Source organism: Filicampus tigris, chromosome 3, assembly GCF_054856515.1.
Source record: "Filicampus tigris isolate MCC_2025a chromosome 3, RoL_Ftig_1.0, whole genome shotgun sequence".
Taxonomy (NCBI): Eukaryota; Metazoa; Chordata; class Actinopteri; order Syngnathiformes; family Syngnathidae; genus Filicampus; species Filicampus tigris.
The window spans coordinates 1,847,483-1,867,730 of record NC_141219.1 but is presented as its reverse complement, the minus strand read 5'-3'; the positions used below and the strand labels follow the sequence as shown (position 1 = coordinate 1,867,730).

The following is a 20,248-nucleotide window of genomic DNA, read 5'->3' as shown; positions in this document are numbered from 1 at the left end:
GGTCTCCTGGCTGGCACTCACAGACTAACAGAAGTGGCGCTACAGAAAGTACAGAGAAATGTTCCCATTTCAAGTCGTTAACGACACTCTGGAGACTCAATAACGGAAGAGGCACAGAGGTGTTTTTACTCCACTTGATTCAAGGAGTGCTACACAGTAGCCTGGTCTGTCAAAAGTGAACCACGGCAAGTCATCGGCGTGTTGACAGCATTGTCATTTTTAGGAAACATTCCGATTCAACCCTGGGCTTTTTTTTCCAGACTCTATTGTTTTTAGTTTCTCGTCAATAGAGCAAAGACACCCGTGGGGTTACACTTACATCCATCCATCCATTATCGATACCGCTTGTCCTCACAAGGGTCGCGGGGCGTGCTGGAGCCTATCCCAGCTGTCTTGGGGCAGTAGGCGGGGGACACCCTGAATTGGTTGCCAGCCGATCGCAGGGCACACAGAGACAAACATCCGCACTCACAATCACACCTAAGGGCAATTTAGAGAGTCTTATCAACTTGCCATGCAGGTTACACTTACAATTGCAGATAATTTCACATCCCAATCTGTCCAGATGAAGAAGTACAAGCACATGACTTCAACTCACTGCCCTGTGCAAGTTCAACCAAGATTCTTTAATGGTCTGGAAACGGTGACGTGACACCTTTGTTCATGTTACAACTAAAGAGTTAGAAGTTAAGGTTGAAGTTGTGCTTGAAGGTAAGGATTGTGTGTTAGGCTTTGTGGTTGGCATCAGGAGGGATGGGTTAGGGACTTCAAATATTTACATCAAATGTTTGGCTGCATTCTGACCATCGTCTGAGGTGCCAAGGCAGCAAACATTTTTTGGGTTGTGTTGCAATTTTCTGCAAACAGAATTAACGACATAGTTGGAGATATTACCGGTAGTTGCGAAGACCAATCATCAGAATACTTTATGTCCCCAACAAGATCCATGGAATATTAATAGGACGCGGTTTCCTGTGGGCCTGACTCAGAATGGTAATTTTCAATTTGCGAGCACAGGATTAGTGGAGAAACTGTAAAAGGTATTGATCCGAGGCTGGTGGAAGCGCGCGGGGAGCCTCTTCATTTGCTTTTACAGCTCTAGCTTAAGTGATTTATCCTAAGGGTTCATTAGCCTCATCCCCATGCCGGGCACGTGACGCCTTGCGCTTTAAGTACAGGTCTTTGTGGCGTCCCCTCGGTTGCTCAATAGCTGTCCTTTCTTGTGTTTTTGCGTGTGACCAGGAGCAGCCAGGGCTTCATGCACATGAAGCTGTCCAGGACCAAGGAGAACAAGTACGTCCTGGGCCAGAACAGCTGCCCCTTCGACAGCGTGCCCGACATCGTCCACTTCTACTCCAGCCGCAAGCTGCCCATCAAGGGGGCCGAGCACATGTCCCTGCTGTATCCCGTCGCCATCAGGACACTATAGTGCCCCACGCAAACCAACACCCCCATAATGGAAAGGGAAATCCCAAAACTGCTGATTCTGACTCACCTCACTGGTTGGCAGATTCCCAAGGATCTGTCTTTTATGCGGAAGTTATTTTAGTTTATTTATGACCGACACACACTTACTTCCATTTTTTTTGCGGCGTTCCCACGGAGAGGCTACACTTTTATTGGTCGCGGCTCTCATGTGGAAAAGTTGGGTTTTCTGTGAGGTTAATGCTACCAATTGGCACTTGGCTCAGTTGTCTTTGAGCAGAATAACGCTACTGAAAAGATCACCAAGGTTGAGGTCTGTGTGACAATTCACAAACACGACTGCGGTTTCTTTTTCAGGCTGTTGTTGCGTAAGTCTCACCACTTTATCGTCACACCCCATAGGCGTTAGCGGACCTGTCTCATTGACCTTCTGTGGACAGTAAACCAACTGAGACTAACCGTAATGAACAGCGCACTCCATATTCCTCCATTGTTTTAGGAATTGGCTTCTAAACTAGCAAACAAACAACGCGAAGTAGCCTGCTAACTAAAGAGACCAAATGGAACCAGCATCAGAGGATTCCTGGAGTTCTGAACTTCCCGTTTCGATGCCAGCGGAGTATTGTCCGAAATGACGTTTCCTGGAGACGTCACCTTCATGGAGGTCTGGGTGGATGTGAGGCAAAAAAGAAACGCGATTGTGCATTTCAGACTTCTGTGTAGTACCCCGCTCTCGTTTCTTTATTGTCACAACTCGTAGGCCTTAGCTGGCCTAGCAAGCAAGCAAACCAGGAAGTCAACAGAATAGCTCGTCCCACAATTAGATCATCCCTCAAGTACAAAACTCCCGTTTCTATGCTAATGGAGTATTGAGAGGGTTCATGTTGTCAGGAAAAGTCACTGTTGTGGAGGATCACGATAAAGAAACAGGACTGTGGCTTTCTAACGTCTGTCTAGTGCCCTGCATTTCTTTAAGAGTCACTCCTCATACTCCTTAGCTGATGACATGTTGTGTTAACTACGCGACTGAATCAACTGTGATCGGAATTAGCACGCTAGCTAAGAAAGCAACCAACGAAGTAGACGCAGACAAACTGTAACCAGGATTGGATCATCCCTCAAATTCTGAACTCCTGTTTCCAAAATGTGTGACAATGAAGAAACAAGACTGCGGCCCTGCTGACGCGGCAGTCTCGCCTCTCTGACGTGTTGCCTTTTTTAGACAGTGTTGGAATTGATGACCGTGATAAGCGGATACACACAACATTCAGAAAACAGATCCTTCGCTAGTTGATACCGATGCTGGTTCCGGCCAAGCAGTGCGCTCCGTTTTGTCTAAATTACATCAGAATGGTTAGTGATCGACTAATTGTGAGCGTGCCCATCCTTGGTTGATACTCTATGCACGTAGATGTATTGCATGGGGGGGGGGAGGGTGAAGAAGTCTGAGGGGGTCTGGCTTTTGCGTTGATCTCTCTTTCGTGTCACCATCCATACTCTCCGCCATCCGTCGGCGAGGGGGAGACGCGTTACACCAATGACAGCGTAAGTGGCAAGACATGCTGGAGAGAGAGCGTGATGGATGGGTCAACCCGTCCAAAAAGCCCGAGAAGAGGAACTAAACCCCCCTTTTAACCCTGGAGCCGTCCCGCCTCCCCCCTGCCGCAACGCCTGCATTGTCTACCTCAGAAAATCAATGCCATTCAGCCGTCTGTCTGCAGATCAATAGGTACAGTGGGACGGCCCGCATCGATCGGCTCTCTGCTTCCTAATTTCCTTAAAATGGCATCATTCATTTGGGATTTTTAAGAAAAAAAAACAACTGAAAAAAAAGAACAATTCAAGCCCAGCTTTGGTGTGTTTTTTTTTTGTCACTACTACGATGCTGTGTGATGTCAAACGTTTGGTTGAAGCCTTATAATGCATGGAGATCAGCTGACTGCAATCCCGCTTTTGGAACGATTGTTCCCTGACTGTAATTTATTGGTGGGCTAATTAGCGGCCCACTTTTTGTCGTGATCGTGTTCTCCGGGGTGACCCCTGTGGTGCTCTACGTTTTGCTCTTCTTGTGTGCTCGTCACGCCTCGGCCCAATTCTTCTGGACCAATCGCGGCGCAAATTTTTGGAACCCCGATGAATGCTCAACCTGGAACTTCATACATTCATGTCTCCTTCACAAAGACTCAAGAACACCGACGGTGGTGCTTTGAACCACCTTAAGGCCAGTCACTTCTTCCTGGATTTTCTCACCAAGCACGCATAGATTTTTGCCACATAGAATGAAATTGCACTGTAACTGCGAATCTTAAATGATGTCCCTGCAGTGGACCCCTAAAACTCAAATGCAATCAGGAGGCTGTTGGACCAGAAGTTAAACTGGTAATGTTCCAATTAACACATTAGCGTAGATAATCGTTCAAAAAGAATTCATACCGCGCAATGTTGTTCATTCTATCATGGAAAAACAATTAAACATACTAAGCCTTACAAAACAAACAAACAAACAAACAAAAACCCTGGAAAAATAGAGACTTGGTTTCATTCCTGTTCTGAAATCTTGCCTGACTTTTAGACCATGTTTTCCCCTCTAAAAGTTTTAGAATAAAATTTACCAGCTGATCACCCGAACCTTTTCCTGTTGGTACACTGGAGCAAGTTTTTGTCCAGCCACCCTGCTGATTGTTGTCAAGCTCAGTTAGAATTAGCAATGCTAGCCCACAGACACACAGATTAGCTACCGCCATGGACCATATTTGCCTTTTAAAACCTTTTCCGTGAGTTTCCATAAATTGCTCGACTACCGACACCTTTGGCTTCAGAGGCTGATGTGATGTTTTCAAACTGAATTAGCATTAGCAATGCTAGCCCACAGACAACTGCGGGGCACCTGGCAACCATTTTTCCGAGTTGTTCGATAGTCAAGCTTCTCCATTGGTTTTACCATCCTAAATGGTTGTCAAATCATCCTGCTAATGATGAATGAATGTGTTAACGTTAGCATTGCAAGTCAACAGACTAGCATTACTGCAATCGACCTAATTTTCCTGTGAAGTTTGCAAAAAATGTTGGAGTTGATCAACTACTGTCACCTTCAAGTTGAATAAGAGAAACAGGTTCACCGCCATGGTCAATATTGTGCCCTCTAAAATTTCCAAATTGTTCATCTGAGACAAACTTTGAGTTCAGAGGGTCCACTGTCGATGTTTTATGCCCTGTCACCCCGATAATGTTGCCGAATTGAGTTAGTGTCAACGCTGCTCGACAAATGAACCGCAATGGCCCCAAAACACAATACCAGCTCTTCCGATCATTAGCTTTTATTTATCGTTGTCAGCGAAACACTTAGCTGCATTTAAGAGAGTTGCTTGGTGAGCAAATCCGCAAGAAATGGTCAAGTTGAGGGGAATTAACAAGCGAGTGTTCGTACTGTAGAGCATCATGTACTGTCTGTAGATACAGTAGATCACCGCTAAGTGTGTGCTATGCAACCGGAGGACTCCTGACTGGTGTTTCAATGGTACCAATGTGGTCGATGGAAACGACTCACCTGCTTAAATAGTCGAACGAGTTGGCGTCGCGGTGAGGACGGCGTCACTGCAGCTTTACTACGACTCAAGTGGACCTATGAGAGAAAAGATTTAGAGAAGATGAATGAATGTCGACGTCGGCTCTTAATGACTGCTGCAAACGGGTGTTAGAGTACTAGAGGGGAGGCCTTACTTAGCTTTGGAGGAAATGGACTGCAATCCACGGAGGACACTCTTCACATTTCTCTATGGCAAGCATCTCTTCTGTCTGAAGTGTCTTAAATTGTGTGTGTGTGTGTGTGTGTGAGTGTGAGTCTGTATGTGCGGCGGCGTCCCCCTCATGGCCAAATGTATATACTGAATGTATCGTAAGCGCGGGGGACGCAGAGGCATCTAGGTAAACAAATAAAAGAAGAAATTGGGTTTATTATGACTAAAGAGGGAGTTGTGTGATGCTTTTTTTTTTTTTTTTGAGGATGACACCAGTTTCCATGGCTACGCTTCTCTGTAAATAGCGAGCGGCTGCTACATTGTTTGCGTCAAGGACTGCGGCTGTCGGTAGCCGCTGGAGAGTTGCGTATTGATCCACGAGGAAACACGATACTACACTGGACCCATCTCACACACACACCATGTTGACTGCTTCCTCTAGTGAGAATAGTTGAAGGAATAGGGCAGTATGTCCATCAGACACACAAAACACACGATTCAAAGTCATGTCAACAATTTACAAACAGTTCAAAACAAATCTGAATCGAAAGCAGGGGTCTTCGAAATACTATTTCTCGAGGGCCGGTGTCATGCCTGTTTTCCATCTCTCGCTGCTACAACACACCTGATTCAAATGATCAGATAATCAGCAAGATCTGCAGAAGCCGGTTAAAGACCCTGATCATCAGGTCTGTTGCAGCAGAGCGAGTTGGAAAACAGGCCGGAGATCGCAGAGATCAGACCCCTGATCGAAAGGATTGGCTGCCATTATCCTCATACCAGAAAGTCAATTATAATGAATAATAATAAACAAACACAGCAGAAAGTAGCCTAACTAAATGAAACCACATGAATTAAAAAAACGGAAAGTAGCCTGACAACTATTAAAATCGACGTGACAAAGTACCCTACTATGTAAATAAAAATAGAAAGGAAAGTACCTAGCATGGATACTAATATACAAAGCAGCAAGTAGCGCACTAATTAAAAACAAATTAAAAGTAGCCTGGTAACAATCGCACAAACCAGGAAGTAGCCGATTGACGTACAAACCAGGAAGTAACTTGCGAACTACACACAAATCGAAAACCCGAAAGTAGCCTGCTAACTAACTCACGCATAGATCTAGCAAATCTAGAAAATAGGCTGTTGACTACAGACCAGGAAGAAACCCGCTAACGAACAAACACAAAAATCACAAAATATAATCTGCGAACTAACAAGAAGTGACCAACCAGAGCGTAGCTAGGGAACAAAATCGATCAATAGCCAAACCAAGACTCACGAGGAAGTAGACCACAAACTAACAAAGAAATAAAATACAAATTAGCGAGCTCCTTTAAAAATAATAATGATTATCCTGCATACTAACGAAGACAAAGCATGAAGTACTCTGCTAACTAAAAACAAACAGGTAAGTAGCCGTCAAACTAGTGAATCAGGAAGTTGAGGCCAACTAAACAAAAATTTGCTGCTCTCAAACAAACTAGAAAGTAGCTACAGACAAACCAGGAAGTAGCCTGCTGCGTGTGGAGTTTCTCAAATTTAGCCTGCCCGCGTGTCGTTTCTCAAATTAAATGCTTAATAACATTCCAAGTTTCTGGTTCAACACATTCACTGAGACTGCATTGCCACTTTTGTCTTAAACTGTGTTATCCATCAAAGCGGTACGCTGAAAGGAGGCACGTATCCATTTCTTATTCCGAGGGTTCATGGTGACTCTCCACAGGTGTGATCTCCACCTCTTCCATCAAGAAACACATCACAGGGGCTTTTATGCACAAGAGAAAGAGCCAAGATGGAGACTATAGTAGGAGAAAATGTGAGTTGAACACAGTCCGATGGAACTGTGAGGGGATAGAAGTGGCCTGCTGTCCACCATTTTACGCCCGACACGGTGACAGAAAGCAATCTCAGGTACCAGACGTTATGCTAATGACGCCTCTTTTCACCAATGTGTCCCCTCTTCCTCGTCTAGGTGGTCTCATGTGAATGGCTATTGTTCTTCTCGTCTGTTCTGCTTTGATTAGAGAAACAGTTACAAATCATGTGGCTGCCATTGCCACATTCAAAACCTTTTGGAGCAGAAAACATCCAGACCAGTGTAGCCGTATGGTGAGTAAAATGACCTTATTTTGTTGAATTTTATTCCAAATGAAACATTAAAATTTCCTGCTTGCTAAACAAACAAACAAACCAGAAAGTCACCACCACGTAAACAGTCAACAAACCCAGACGTAACCGCTACCTAGCAGACAAACCAGTAAGTAGCCTGCTAGTAACACAAACTAGTTCACAAGTACAGAGCCGTTCTAATTACAAAGAACCTAGCATTCTTAGGAAGAACGTTCATCGGAAGATCGTACTTGTCGAATTCACGAGAGCGCCCCGGTCTGCCAATCCAGAGGCATCGTCCGACCCCGATTTCCAAGCAATGTTGTAGGGACATGTCAAGCAGGACAGTACCACAAAATCTCGAGGCTTTAGGAACTCGGGGTGGATCTCATCCACCCCTGGGGTGTTTCCAGCGAGGAGCTTTTTTTAAGCAACTCGGTGACTTCAACCCCGGAGGTAGCAGAACCCAATTCAGAGTCCCCAGACTGTACTTCATCAAAGGAAGGCGTGTTGGTGGACTTGAGGAGGTCTTTGAAGAAATACTCCTCACCGACTCACAACATCCCAAGTCGAGGTCAGCAGCACCCTATGCCCACTGTACACTGTGTTGATGGTGCACTCGCCCCTGCTTCCCAAGGTCAGGTCCAGGTCTTATTTAAATTCTTCCACATGACGTCATAAATGGTGACCATTCTTGGGTACAGTAAATAGGTGTGACTTGAAGAGCCAAACTAAAAGCCAATCCGTCGTAACAAGTCAGTCATGGCAAAAACAGAACTATATTGCCATCTAGTGTACAAAATTGATAACTGCACGTACGGCCACTTCATTAGGTACAAAACATCCAAGCTTACCGAAGAGTATGAACACCTGATACGAAATTAATGTTTATGATTCCGCACAGTTGTATAAGATGATTTCGACCATACTATAAATGTTTTTAATGCACAAGGTGTTCCTTTAAAAGTGTTTGGATTGCAAGATCCGCAACAATCCACATTTCAATGCACGTATTTAGTTTATACTGTTACCACATGTCGAATTATTTTTTTTCTTGTAATAGGCCAAAGGTTATTTTCTCATAATTGTCTCATGAAAGTCCGATTTGTATTGGGTTTTGTCATTTATGGCGGTTCCTCTCAATATTACTAAAGTCTGACAGTATCACTATCAGTAATTACACGATGAACTATTTTCTCATGAATTTGGGACATTCTGTAGAAGACGAGCAACTTTTCCCCACTCATTCTCATTCTATTGTGGCTTTGTTCTTGTCATATTCTTATTGTAATATCAAAACTATTTCAGTAAAGGATTTCCTTATTAAATTACAGTATTTTGTAAAATAATGACTATTTTCCTGTCAAATTTAAACGTTTATATTTTTTTCTATTTTCTAAAACATTTTGCTCATTTATGATTGTTGCCATAAATGTAGGATTCCCTCATTCAATTATGACTTTTTCTTGTAATATTTGAACTATTTTAATATGATTTTTCATTATTCTCGACATTTTCCCAATTACTTTAAACATTTTGTATCATTTAAGGACTTTTCTTAAACATGCAAATTTATAAATATTAAGTGAAACCTTTTTTGTGCCAGTATTCCGACTTTGTTCTCCTAATTTATTGTATCTTTTCTATAGTAAAATCACAGCTTCAGTCTTTCAACTTCTACTCTAAATCTACTCCCTTTATTATATAGATTTATTTATTTTTACTGTGAGTGTAACCTTAACAGCTCTTTGAAGAGTTCAGCTGCCTTGTGTTTTATGTTCAATTTTTATTGATGCACAGCAATTTGTTTCAGTTGCGATTGTTTTTAAAGTGCTGTATGGACATAACTTAGTTGAGTTGAGGTTACAAAAACAAGAGGTGTTTCCAAAACATCCATATTTCCATTTATTACAAGCATATTGAGTGAATAAGAGAAAGTATGAGGATATTATGATACAGTACAATTTATGTCATAATGTGACAACAAAAGTCAACAACTACATATGTTGTTCATCTGGACGTTCAGAGTCCCGGCCCGCCGGCAAAGATGAGCTCCAGGGCGGCCTGGATGTCTCCGTCGGTGGCCTGCAGAGCTCGGAGCATCAGTTCCTCGTCCTGGATGCCCATGTCTCTGAGCTGCTGCATCTGCGACTGCCAGCGGCCCTGAACGCATCGCCCGCAAGTGGTTTTATGAACTCGGGTCTCAGCACGCACTTTAACGAAGATATAGGTTACCTGCAGGGCGGACATGTTGGTGGCTTGCAGGGCTTGTTGCAGCGCCTGGCTGAACAGGTCGTTGCTGACGGGGGTCCCTGCCGGCATGGGGGGGCCGCCGCTCGACGTCTCGGCCTAAAGCCGAGTCAGAATAATAACGAGGCATATTAGTGTAGTCCGAAAAAAGTAATCGTTAAGATAAAAAATATTTTACAGAATGAGAAAAATATTGTCATATACAGTAATAGCATACCATGGATGTTGGTCTCTCAGCATTCAAACCCCAAGCATTTTCAAATTAATTTTTGATGCACAATATATTTCATCTTAAGGCGCATCTTAACATCGATGTCATCATTTTTCATTTACAAGAGGATGGATGCAAATCCTCATCTCTCAGAATTCAAATTGTTTTGACATTTAGCAGCATCAATGTGAATTTCCTTCAGCTTTTAAAAACTTCGTTTTGATGCACAGTGCTTTAAATGCCTCAACATTAACTCAGACAAAAAATAGGTCTTTGACTTCTAACATCCAATAACAGAGCAAATGTGAATGTTTGCCTCTCAGTCTCAAGATGTGATGATTTCTTTCTTATAATAGCGTGAATGTGAATGCTCGATCCCCATCATCCACACAATGAAAGCATGCGGTTGTGAGATGCTCCAGCACGGCTTGACCTGGCTGGCTGTGGTCGGCGTGGCGGCGCTGCTTTCGGGCGTGCTAGCGAGGGCTAATGCCGTCGCTAGCTCGCTCTGCGTGATGGGTCGCGGGCCCGTGGCACCGCTGTGGTTCAGAGAGAGCGGCCGTATGCCCGCCGAGACCCCCGCTCTGCTCGAAGGGCCCGCCGGGCTGCCCTGCTACACGCGAGGAAAGACGACGCTCGTAAGAATTAACGCTTCAGAAGATGTCCGACGCTGAAATGCAAGCGAAAACTCACAGGCTGGAAGTCTTCATCATCATCAGACATGCCCTCGAACATGAAGCCTCCTAACATTTACACAAAATCGGAGACGGGGGGCTTTCAGCGTAGCACTGTTTTAATGTCAAATAAAATAAATGTAGCCACCTGGCATGTCACTGTAGGAGCTGGCTGAGGCGTTGCGTGTCGAGGCGGCGGCGGCGGCGGCGGACTGCGCGGGCGTGCTTCCGGCCACCGAGTGCAGCACCAGGATGATGGCGTTGACCAGGGCCGGGTGAGAGCTGACGAGTCTGTGAGGAAGCAAAGGGAACTTCCTGGTCTGCACACACGCATCGAATACGGCAAAAACAGGCACTCACGTGTCTAACATGTTGGGGTCTGTGAACTGCACAAAGAGGTCTTTGTCTTGCAGCACGCCTGCAGCGGATCACAAATGTCAGCGTTTGCATTTTCGCACCGACGAAGAAGAAGCATCAGGTCTTACCCAGAGCCACCGGGTCGGACCGGAGTCCGGGTGTGGCCACGATGATCTGATCCAGAGACTCCTTGTTGGTCAGCATTTTGTACACCTGCGTGGAGAAAGGACAACTGTTCATTTTGCTTTTCCTTTGGCTATTTTGTGACAGAAAAGTCAGTGTAGCTTGCGAAAGCTTGCTTTGTTTTTTTTTTTTTTTTGCACCACTTGAGTTGTCAGTGAGTTTCAGGAGAGCTTTGTTCAAGTGTGCATTGTGCTTTTTCTTTGGCTGTTTCATGGCGTTTGCAAAGTCGACATATCTCGCAAGGGGCTCTGCTTGGCAAGCATTAAAGGACCAGTGCAATTAATTAAAAAAAAATAAAATGAAAATGACATTTCCTGATTTTAACCGTAGCGAGAAACAGCTAGCTGGCAACGGTGCAAAATCATACCAATACAGTATACATATCGTGTTCAAAAAAAACAAAAAAACAACTATATTCATAATTTTACAACTTTGGCTAGAAAGCAAAGCTAGTAGCGTCGCCATCAATCGCTCATTGCCGACATTGTCGAAATGTCCCCGCTCTCTTCTCGTCACCCGTATCCTCTTCTTAGTGGGGCATCCGTTTCTGCCTTGACAATCGCACCATGTTTTTCTGGTTCAATATATTGTATGTGAAACGCTGTTCCATTGCGGCGCTTTATCGATTGGGTTGTGGCAAAGAGTCACAACGGTCCACTTCACATTTGGCCACTCCATCGGTGTGTGGTAGGCCAAAGGTGTCAGTTGCGTTTTCTTCAGCTTTTTTTTTTTTTTGTGCGGCACTTGCAATGCTGCCTACATTACGAGACATCTGTTTGCCAAGCATAAAGTGATTAAGTGTGCCTTTTGTGACACTTGAGAGCTCAATTTAGTTTGCCTTTTGTTTTCTCTTTGTCTTTTTTGCTACCCTTCAGACATTGCCATAACTCACACGAGCTTTCTTCGGCGATCACTAAAGCATAAACGATACCTTTTGCTTTTTGGGCAACACTTAAGACTGAGATTGTGCAGTTGCACCTAGTAGTCGATAAATAAGTGCATAGAGTCATTCTGACCGAGTCTCTGTAGGTGGAATGCAGCGAGTGGAGGGCAGCGTGGAGCATTTGGAACTCCCTGGCCGCGGTGGCTCTGTTCACAGGTTCTGGAAAGAAAAAAAAAAACAAAAAACAACAGCAGACATTTAAAGCTTTGGCTTCAAATGGGAAAAAAAAAAAACATCCAAACATATGCTGGGTGTGGATAGACACACCTGCGATGCTTTCCGGCTCTGGCCAAGTCTTTTTCAGGACATGCAACGTGGATCCCGGTTGAATTCCGCAGGCATCCAGTGTGAAGTCGTCCTTCAGTTTACGCCCACAATGGACCAGCTCTGGAACAACATACGGACTCAACTGAGATTACAACTCAACTGAGAACACATAGACAGGGAGAAGGCAAGAAATGGTCTCCTTTCTAAGACAGCGAGCCTCAATAAATCACCAGGTAATGTTGTTCACGTGAATGAACGCACCTTGAATAAATGTCTCATTTTTTCGCCGGGTGACTGAAACGACCTTTAACTGTTTCTCATGTTGCTTTGTGTTACAACACATGTCCTTACCACAGTATCATGTATATGTGGAAACAATTGACAAATTCACTTATTATTTAATACTTTTATAAAAATGCATTTGTACAAATTAAGGCCTCGCAGCTTTTAAACACATAAAGTTACCTGGTACTTTCTGCAGTTGAAAACACAAATGAATATTAGCTCAAATATATTTGTACGGATAAATGTCTCCCTAACAATAAACACATTGCCCTTGCTAACAGACGCCTGGTCTGCTCTGCAGTGAATAAATGATGGCAAGCAAATATATGGGGAAAAGAAATATGGCCACAAAACCATAGATATGAAGATCATCTCTTCTCCATCCATGTAAAATGTATTTCTGCAAATTAATTACTTACCACACCCTAAAAAAAATTCCGCTAGTCTGCACCTGAGTAAATCAACGGCCATTTTCGCGATACCGGGAAATATAGTAGTTTCTAAATTACAAACAGGTAGCCGCGTATGGCTGTATATGTGTAAAATGTAATCTAAGTAAATGCACCTGTAATGCAGTGTAATTATGTAACTAAATGCAGCTCTCTGATGCACTCTTGGTAACGAATCTCTGAAGTTATGTGGTAAATGTGGTAATAATATGGTAGTCGCTAAACAGCTGCACACAAAAAAAAATCCCATCAGTTATGAAAAAAAATGCTTCCCCGTTGACAGCCATCTTACCCATCCCTGATGAATGCCTACTACTCTCTGCAGTTAAGTCACTCAACACCCCAGTCTCTATAGACGGAAATATGTACGTCATTAAACTAATTTGGGTTAGTGGGACACTGTCTCGTTTTCGTCTGCCCCGACGAATTCAAGAAACATTGGGGAAAAATCGGAAACCTCTCCAAGCTGGCTACCTTCTGCTTTATTCTATGTAGTACCTATGAGGTCAGGGTCGGGTATGGAGTCTGGGAGCTGAGCGGCCACAAGCTGCTTTAGGGTGGCAACTCTGTACCCTCCGGGAGGGACGTCCCCTGGCATCATTTCAGGGAAGTGGAAGGTGGATTTGGGCTGATCCAACAGCTTCAAGGACAAGTGCCAGTCGGAGGAAGCCATCTGGAAGGAGGAAAAAATAATCAAGCCAGAGCTTGATCCCTTTGCGTAGAATAACCGCTCTGGTCTTTATTGGCTAGCTGTATAATATTTCAGTGCATGAAAAGCTATGCAACGTTAACAAATATGCATTCACGGCTAGCGGATTTTAATTGGACGCAGTTTGTAATTCGCAAATGAACATTTTAAGATACTTTAATGTGTCATGACATGTTTAAATGGATAAAAGCAAGACTACAATTGTCATACCCCATACATGGAAACCCTCGGTACTAGCGCACACTCACCGTTTCAATGTTGACACTCGACTCACTTCCTCGATTTTGAGTCACGTGCTATGTGGTGCGTTTAGTGTCAGGGTCCACGTCAGGGAACTTTCCCTCTCAATCTCTTGTTCTCAATCAAAACAAAGAAATAGCCCACTAAGACGTTTATCTAAATATACAATTTAAACCTAACGTGTATTTACTTTATTTTGCTTTTGATGGTTTGGATAATGGATGGATGGTATTATCAAATGCATTTGATCGATTTTCCCGCTGTGTTGTTCAGCCGGCGCTGCGTCATGTCTTGGGGGGAAAATGTGATTCCAGACAGATGAATCATAATGTTATTTTCTTTCAGGTCAGGAGGAGTGATCCAAACTTGAGAAACTAATGTTTGTCACGGTTATTATAGATAATGATACACATTTCTTCTACTTTATCATTTCGATTGTACCAGAGAGTGCGTAAAAATCACATACTGTGTTGCAGTATTTAATGAATCTCCGTACAAATGAGCTTTTCCATGAAAAAAATGACAATGAGGCCTTCAGGGACTGCAGTTTTCGAGGCAGACACCGAGCGGTTAACCGGGAGTGGGTCGGGACTCGCCCCCTCGAGATGACATCACCGTCGGAAAAGCATTAAGGGGTGTTTTTTTTTTTAGGGAAAGGAACCAGTTCCAGATGAATGGAACACACCCGCGCACTTTTGATAAACCCCAACAGAGCCAGTGGAAGCCAGAAAAACACCGTTATCTTGTCACTTAGCGGAACGAGAGGGAAGAAAAAAAAAAAAGGAGAAACAACCGCTGCTCTTGAAGGCAACGTCGAGCCTGTTGGAAAGCCAACGCCGCCACTTGAGCACTTTTTCTCGTCTTTGTCCTACCATGGTAAGAAATTGTCCATCCACTACTTAGCTTACGTGCATTTCGCCACAAGTTGCGACTCGAGCGTGTTATTTAAAGCAACAGGCAGCGAAGTCACGAACTCGGGACTGGCGTCGGTATACTTTCTTATTGTCGTGTTTTCTTATTTTAGTCTTTGGTATTCGTAGCGAATCTATGGTAAAGCTAATAATGTAGCGTTTGCATGACTGGAACGCGTGGTGCCCCCGTTCGGCAAAGTGGAGGCATCACGTTTGATGGTGCGCAAAAAAAAAAATAAAAAAGGGGGATTTCCCCTCAAAAACACTTACAACGTGATTTAAAACGAACAGAGAAGATGTGTCTAAAGAGTTTTTTAAGAGGGTGTTTCCTGTCTTGACGTTGTTCTTTATCACATGCTTGTTTAGTAGGCAGGTACAACTTCCTGTGGGATGTAGAGGATGTTGTAGTCCCCATCCGGATCATTTGAGTGGGAAGTCATTCCCGGTGACATCATCATGTTGTGACTGCGTCCATCCATCCATCCATCCATCCATCCATCCATCCATCCATTTTCTGTCACGCCTGTCCACATTTGGGTCGTGGGTGACCTAGAGCTGATCCCGGCTAACTTTTGGCGGATGGCAGACTATACCCTGGACTGGTTGCCGGTCAATCGCCGGGCACATCGAGACAAACAATTGACACAAACGACCACACCTGTTCAGAGTCTTGACTTAACCTGACACCCATGTTTTTGCAATGTCGGAGGAAGCTGGGGAGGACACGCAAATTGCAAACAGGAGCAGCCGAACAGACTGCAGACCTCTTGATTGTGAGGCACATATGCTGACCGCTGATTGTTTGATTAATCTGATAGTTCATCAGTCATACTGCAACTGCGAGATGGTCGGACTGACGTTTAACAAGCTAATGTTGATGTGTCATCCACCTTTTGGGTAAATCTCAGTCGGTTGTGACCAAGACTGGACTGGCCATCTTGCATACAGGGTAGATGCCTGGAGGGCCGGCATCTTTTGCAGCCAATGTAGTGCTATTTAAGTTTTATTTTTCCTCCATTTTACCACAAAAGACTGGCTAACAGTTTAGGCAGCAGAGCGTTAGTCCATTTGCAAATAAACAGCAAACGGAACCACTCAACTTCACTGGCAGAGCTACGTGGAAGGAGTCATGTCCGTATACAAATTTGATAAGAATCGGTGTTAAGAATAGAACATTTGATTATGGTTTTGCAGTGGCTTTGGTTGTTTCTTCTTCTGCGCTATTTGCAACATATCTTTTGGTTGCATTGATTTCAATGAGGGTAACTTTGGCATTAATGCCACTGGCCACCATCGGCAATTATTTATTTTAATTTATTGATGAATACACAAGACGCTACTTGTCCTTAGCGACTAAACCACAACCTTTTTGAATAATTTTGGTGTCAGCTGCTGATTTCATATCAAGTATAATGTGACATCATCAGCTATGGGAAGTTGAGCTATACATGAGTGATAGACCGATATGTTTTTGTTTTCAGGGCGGACACCGATTATTAGTAGTCAAGGAGCCCAGTAACTGATATTTGGAGCAGATATTGATAGAGAATATATTTGCAACAAAAAAAAAAAAAAAGACAAAGCCAACTCTTAACTTTATAAAATAATTTTTCAAATTTTCATCATTTGCAAGATTTTCCTTTTAATGTAGCAAGATTTTCCTTTTAATCTTAGACATATACATAATAGATATCTTTATCTTAAAATTCTAAGAAAAAGTGCAGGCTCCTTTCAAGGTCTTCAACATGCCTTAAGTTAAATGAAAACCCAAACAAGTACTGGTAAATAACTCCCTGAATTTTTGACAGTAAATACAATTTTCCGAAATTTCAACATAACAGCGCTGATGACACATTTGAGCGTTTCTGTTAGCGCTACCATTTGCCAAAACGTCCTCTGTGGTGTTGTCGTAACGGGCGCTACTGATTTGATCTTTTCTAGTTAAAAATAATCACGGATAAATCAATGCCCCCCCCTAGTGTGCTTCTGATCTTTTCCCAGGTTGAGAAAGTCATAAAAAGTTTTAACGAATGAGAGTTAAAAGGATTTACGCTGCTGGCATGGGGGAGCACTGAAGCCAGTTAGTCACTTCCTGGTGTCTGGATACCACCAGGCAGACGCAGCCTGTGGTTTGGGTTGGGGAGTTGGTCCAATTTCACATTGTGCTCTCCAGAGTGCAAGTCGGGAGAATTGGGTGGGATGTTTTTATTTCCTCGTAGCTATGTGGAGTTGGCTTGGACGGTCCAGAGAAAGTGGCGAGCTGCTCTGTTATGGAAACTTTGGTCATGATGAGGCTGCAAGGCGTGACCCACATCCTCTTTGCTCAAGTCAAACATCGAGGCCGATGGAAAAAAAGACACCATCTTCGGTACTGTAGTTGTATTTTATTTTAAATGTGTGGCCTAGCTTGCAAACGCTGCATGACCAAACCCAGTAAACAGATGAGTTGTGATTGGTTGTTACCTGAGCCCTTAGGCACGTGGCAGAACGGCAAAAAAAGACTGCTCAATTAATATTTTTCAAACACCATATTTATCAGAACGCTGTGTTTAGAATAGTGGGGGTGCAAAGAACATGTTATTGTAAACTCATTTTTGACTTGACTTCACCTTATCCCTTGAAGCCCAAAACTACCAAACAAATACGACCCAAAAAAACCCCATGACTACGCTAGTAGATCATTCTAATTGCTGCGTTTTGATCCCCGCAGCGTCACGACTGAGGAGGTTTTCCCGCCGTACGACTCTAGACCGGGATCGCCACCACGATGTACCTGCTGCCGACCCTGCTGCTGTCTGCCATGCTGGCCTTCCCGGCTGTCGGTGGGTTTCAGCTGCGGTAACAATACACCACCGGAGGCTCATTAGAGTCTTTCCTCTTCAAAGGCCTTTGCAGGGCAAAACTGAAGCATTCAAATGACACTTAAAAGTTGTTTCCAAAGACATTTGCAGAATTTAGTGGCCCTTGGAGGACTTTTTCAAACGGAAAGTGCCCGTCATTGGAAAAAGCATTTAAAATAAATACAAATAATGTATAGACATACATATTAGTGCCGTGCAATTAATCGAAATTCAATTACAATTACGATTATTACACTCCACAATTACAAAATTGGCATAATTGTAAAAAAACGATGATTAAAATCAATTTATATCCAATGCAACGTTTACACAAGGAAATCATACTTGAATTTGCACCTTTTTAAAAATGTGACAATAATTTATTTGATCAATTTAGTTTGGTCCAAAAGGAAGTTACTTACATGTATTTGTCTTCACATTTTTACTGTACGTTTAAACATTTTCTTGTTTTGCACCAACAAATAAATGATTGTTTGAATAATCGTAATTTGCATTATCACCAAATCTTTTTTAAAGAATAAATTATAACTAATTTGAGAAAGATATAATGTTTCAAAGAAATATATTTGGCTTCATATTTATGTTTAAACATGTTCTTGTTTTGTACCAAAAACATCAATAATCGTGATTTCAATTATTGCCCAAATAATCCTGATTAATATTTTTACATATGCATATATATATAGTATGTGCAGTATGTATGTATGTATGTATTTTGAATGTATGGTACTTTTCTTTTGGTATGGATCCACTGGTGTGACATTTTCTCACTTTATTTCAATTGCGAGACTTTTCATGTTACACAGGCATATTTATGGCAGGCACATTTAGGAGTTACGGATCTATGAAGATATACACTTTTGGTGTTTAACCAGATGTCTGCTCGACTGATTGCCGTCGGGGGTTTTGCGCCGCCCTCAATGAAAACTGCTTTTAGAGCAGATTTTGCCATCGTTCTGAAGGGGCGGGCGGCTGCGTGATGTCGCAATGAAGGATTCATAACTTGAAAGTTTCACTTCTGTACAAGCAAAGAAGTTGGGTCATCATAAAAAAAAAAAAAGTAACAAATAGGCACAGGCTGGCTTGATAACGTCTCCAGACGCTGTAAATAAAAGAAAGCAGTCTAACATGTCAAAAATTGGGATCTACACTGTGAAGGTTTTATAACCTTCTTTTCTTGGCTGTTGGTGTAGGCTGGACACATAATGTAAATTCAAATCTCATATCGGCTGGTACAGCGTGTCAAAATGTGGGCCCGGCATCCTTGAGCAAACCTGTAAAGTTCAGTAACTTCTTTTGAGGAAAAAACATATTAAAGGGCAAGTCAACCCAAAAATGTTCAATAATAAGTTCTATGCGGCCCCACTAGCCACAACAATTAATATCGCGTTTGTGGAAAATCTACCCGTTTTTGGACATCTAAGGGGCCGGCCATTTTGCCTCTTGCTGTCGGCTGAAAATGACATCACAGTCGCTCGGGGCTCTGCGAACGACCAATCACGGCTGAGCTTCAGAAAATCGGTGAGCCGTGATTGGTCGTTACCTGAGCCCCGAGCAGCTGGGATGTCAATTGCAGCCGACAGCAAGAGGCAAAATGGCAGCCCCCTGCGATGGACAAAAATGGGTGGATTTTGCTGCTTAACTCACTTTCCGCAAATGCAGTATTCATCCGAATGCCATGTTTAGACTAGTGAAGGCGCATAGAACATACCATTGCCATAGCAAGAATTTTGGGGGGGTTGACCTCCGCTTTAAGACGCAGCGGACCTCAGTACAATGACTTGTTCATTAGGCATTGCTTCACTCCTGACACAAATTGGAGCACGGGCTGGCTCATTAGTGGCGGCGTGGAGGAGGAGTAGATGTGGGCGGCTCATACAACGATTCCGTTGCGAAGCACTAAGTGAATTAGTTGGCTGCTGCACATGTAACTCGATACAAAAACACAGCAGTTGTTGTAAAGATTGCCAATGTAATCAAAGGTAAATTTTAGTCACTCAATATGACATCGTACTTCCAAACAACAATAACAAAATGGCCGACAAATTAGACCCATCGGCAGTCCTGCAAAATCTGATCATAGCTCGCGCTAATCGAAAGTCTTTATTATTATTGTTGCATTTTGCAGTGGTGTAGAAATAAACTGCGTCATGCTAAGATTTTTTTTTTTTTTTGTCCTACAACGGTGCCACAGTTCATACATTTGGCACAAAGGGAAGTGTTTAAAATGTGTCACGCGCTAACCTGTAGCTCTTGCAAAAGAATTCAAGCATGCCTTGCTGTCATTCAGGAGTTAGCTACGCGCGCGTAGCTTTAGAACAAGCCCGGCAGTCAGGCTTCGTTCTCCGTGTCCGGCGTCGGCGCTCCCGGCTTGTCGGCCAGGGAAGCAAAAATCATGTCACGCCGCTTTGTGTCTTGTCTCCTGGTTGAGCGGTGATGTCTGGGTGAGCGTGACATTTTGCAGCCATTTCTGTCTGTTGTATTTGTCCGACGTGTACGCACGCTGGGCACGATCACTTTCGATACGATCACTTTCGACACGGATTTGGGGAGAACGCTCTTGCAGATCCCCCGCAAGGACCGGCCCTTTAAAAATAATGCTACTGAATCATTTTTGCCAGCTATCTTTCT

At 43.3% G+C, this 20,248-nt stretch overlaps 3 protein-coding genes and 1 long non-coding RNA gene across 10 annotated transcripts in view; 3 read left to right on the top strand and 1 right to left on the bottom strand.

Moving 5' to 3' along the window:
* shf (Src homology 2 domain containing F) overlaps window positions 1–5,390 on the top strand; it is an 89,704-nt gene extending 84,314 nt beyond the window's left edge. For all 4 annotated transcript variants that reach the window (XM_086026066.1, XM_086026067.1, XM_086026068.1 and 1 more), the window contains one exon: window positions 1,243–5,390. In XM_086026066.1, coding sequence (XP_085882192.1) covers window positions 1,243–1,429 — 187 coding nt within the window. In that variant the 3' untranslated portion in view covers window positions 1,430–5,390. The remainder of the gene's footprint in view (window positions 1–1,242) is intronic.
* An 854-nt stretch (window positions 5,391–6,244) lies between these two features.
* Window positions 6,245–12,510, top strand: LOC147149550 (uncharacterized). The gene is made up of 4 exons (XR_015086091.1): window positions 6,245–6,576; window positions 6,892–6,984; window positions 7,141–7,277; window positions 10,578–12,510. It is a non-coding gene; the product is annotated as an uncharacterized LOC147149550 (long non-coding RNA).
* LOC147149549 (ubiquitin-like protein 7) lies at window positions 9,159–14,078 on the bottom strand. 3 transcript variants are annotated; one of them, XM_086025282.1, is made up of 11 exons: window positions 13,854–14,078; window positions 13,395–13,569; window positions 12,163–12,282; window positions 11,969–12,054; window positions 10,898–10,982; window positions 10,773–10,830; window positions 10,561–10,703; window positions 10,432–10,481; window positions 10,172–10,351; window positions 9,513–9,626; window positions 9,159–9,440 (listed from the first exon to the last, which is right to left on the bottom strand). In XM_086025282.1, exons 2-11 carry the CDS (start codon window positions 13,567–13,569, stop codon window positions 9,300–9,302), a joined length of 1,152 nt encoding a protein of 383 aa, XP_085881408.1. In that variant the 5' UTR covers window positions 13,854–14,078; the 3' UTR covers window positions 9,159–9,299. The 3 variants fall into 3 exon arrangements, with proteins under 3 accessions (XP_085881408.1, XP_085881406.1, XP_085881407.1); XM_086025280.1 differs by lacking the exon at window positions 13,854–14,078 and adding an exon at window positions 13,816–13,843; XM_086025281.1 differs by lacking the exon at window positions 13,854–14,078 and adding an exon at window positions 13,816–13,843 and having other exon boundaries at window positions 10,172–10,348.
* A 341-nt stretch (window positions 14,079–14,419) lies between these two features.
* The window catches only part of cd276 (CD276 molecule), a 73,244-nt gene continuing 67,415 nt past the window's right edge, over window positions 14,420–20,248 (top strand). Inside the window, exons 1-2 of one of the 2 annotated variants that reach the window (XM_086025284.1) lie at window positions 14,420–14,721; window positions 17,467–17,578. In XM_086025284.1, coding sequence (XP_085881410.1) covers window positions 17,524–17,578 — 55 coding nt within the window. In that variant the 5' untranslated portion in view covers window positions 14,420–14,721; window positions 17,467–17,523. The remainder of the gene's footprint in view (window positions 14,722–17,466; window positions 17,579–20,248) is intronic. The other variant, XM_086025283.1, reaches the window with a different exon arrangement.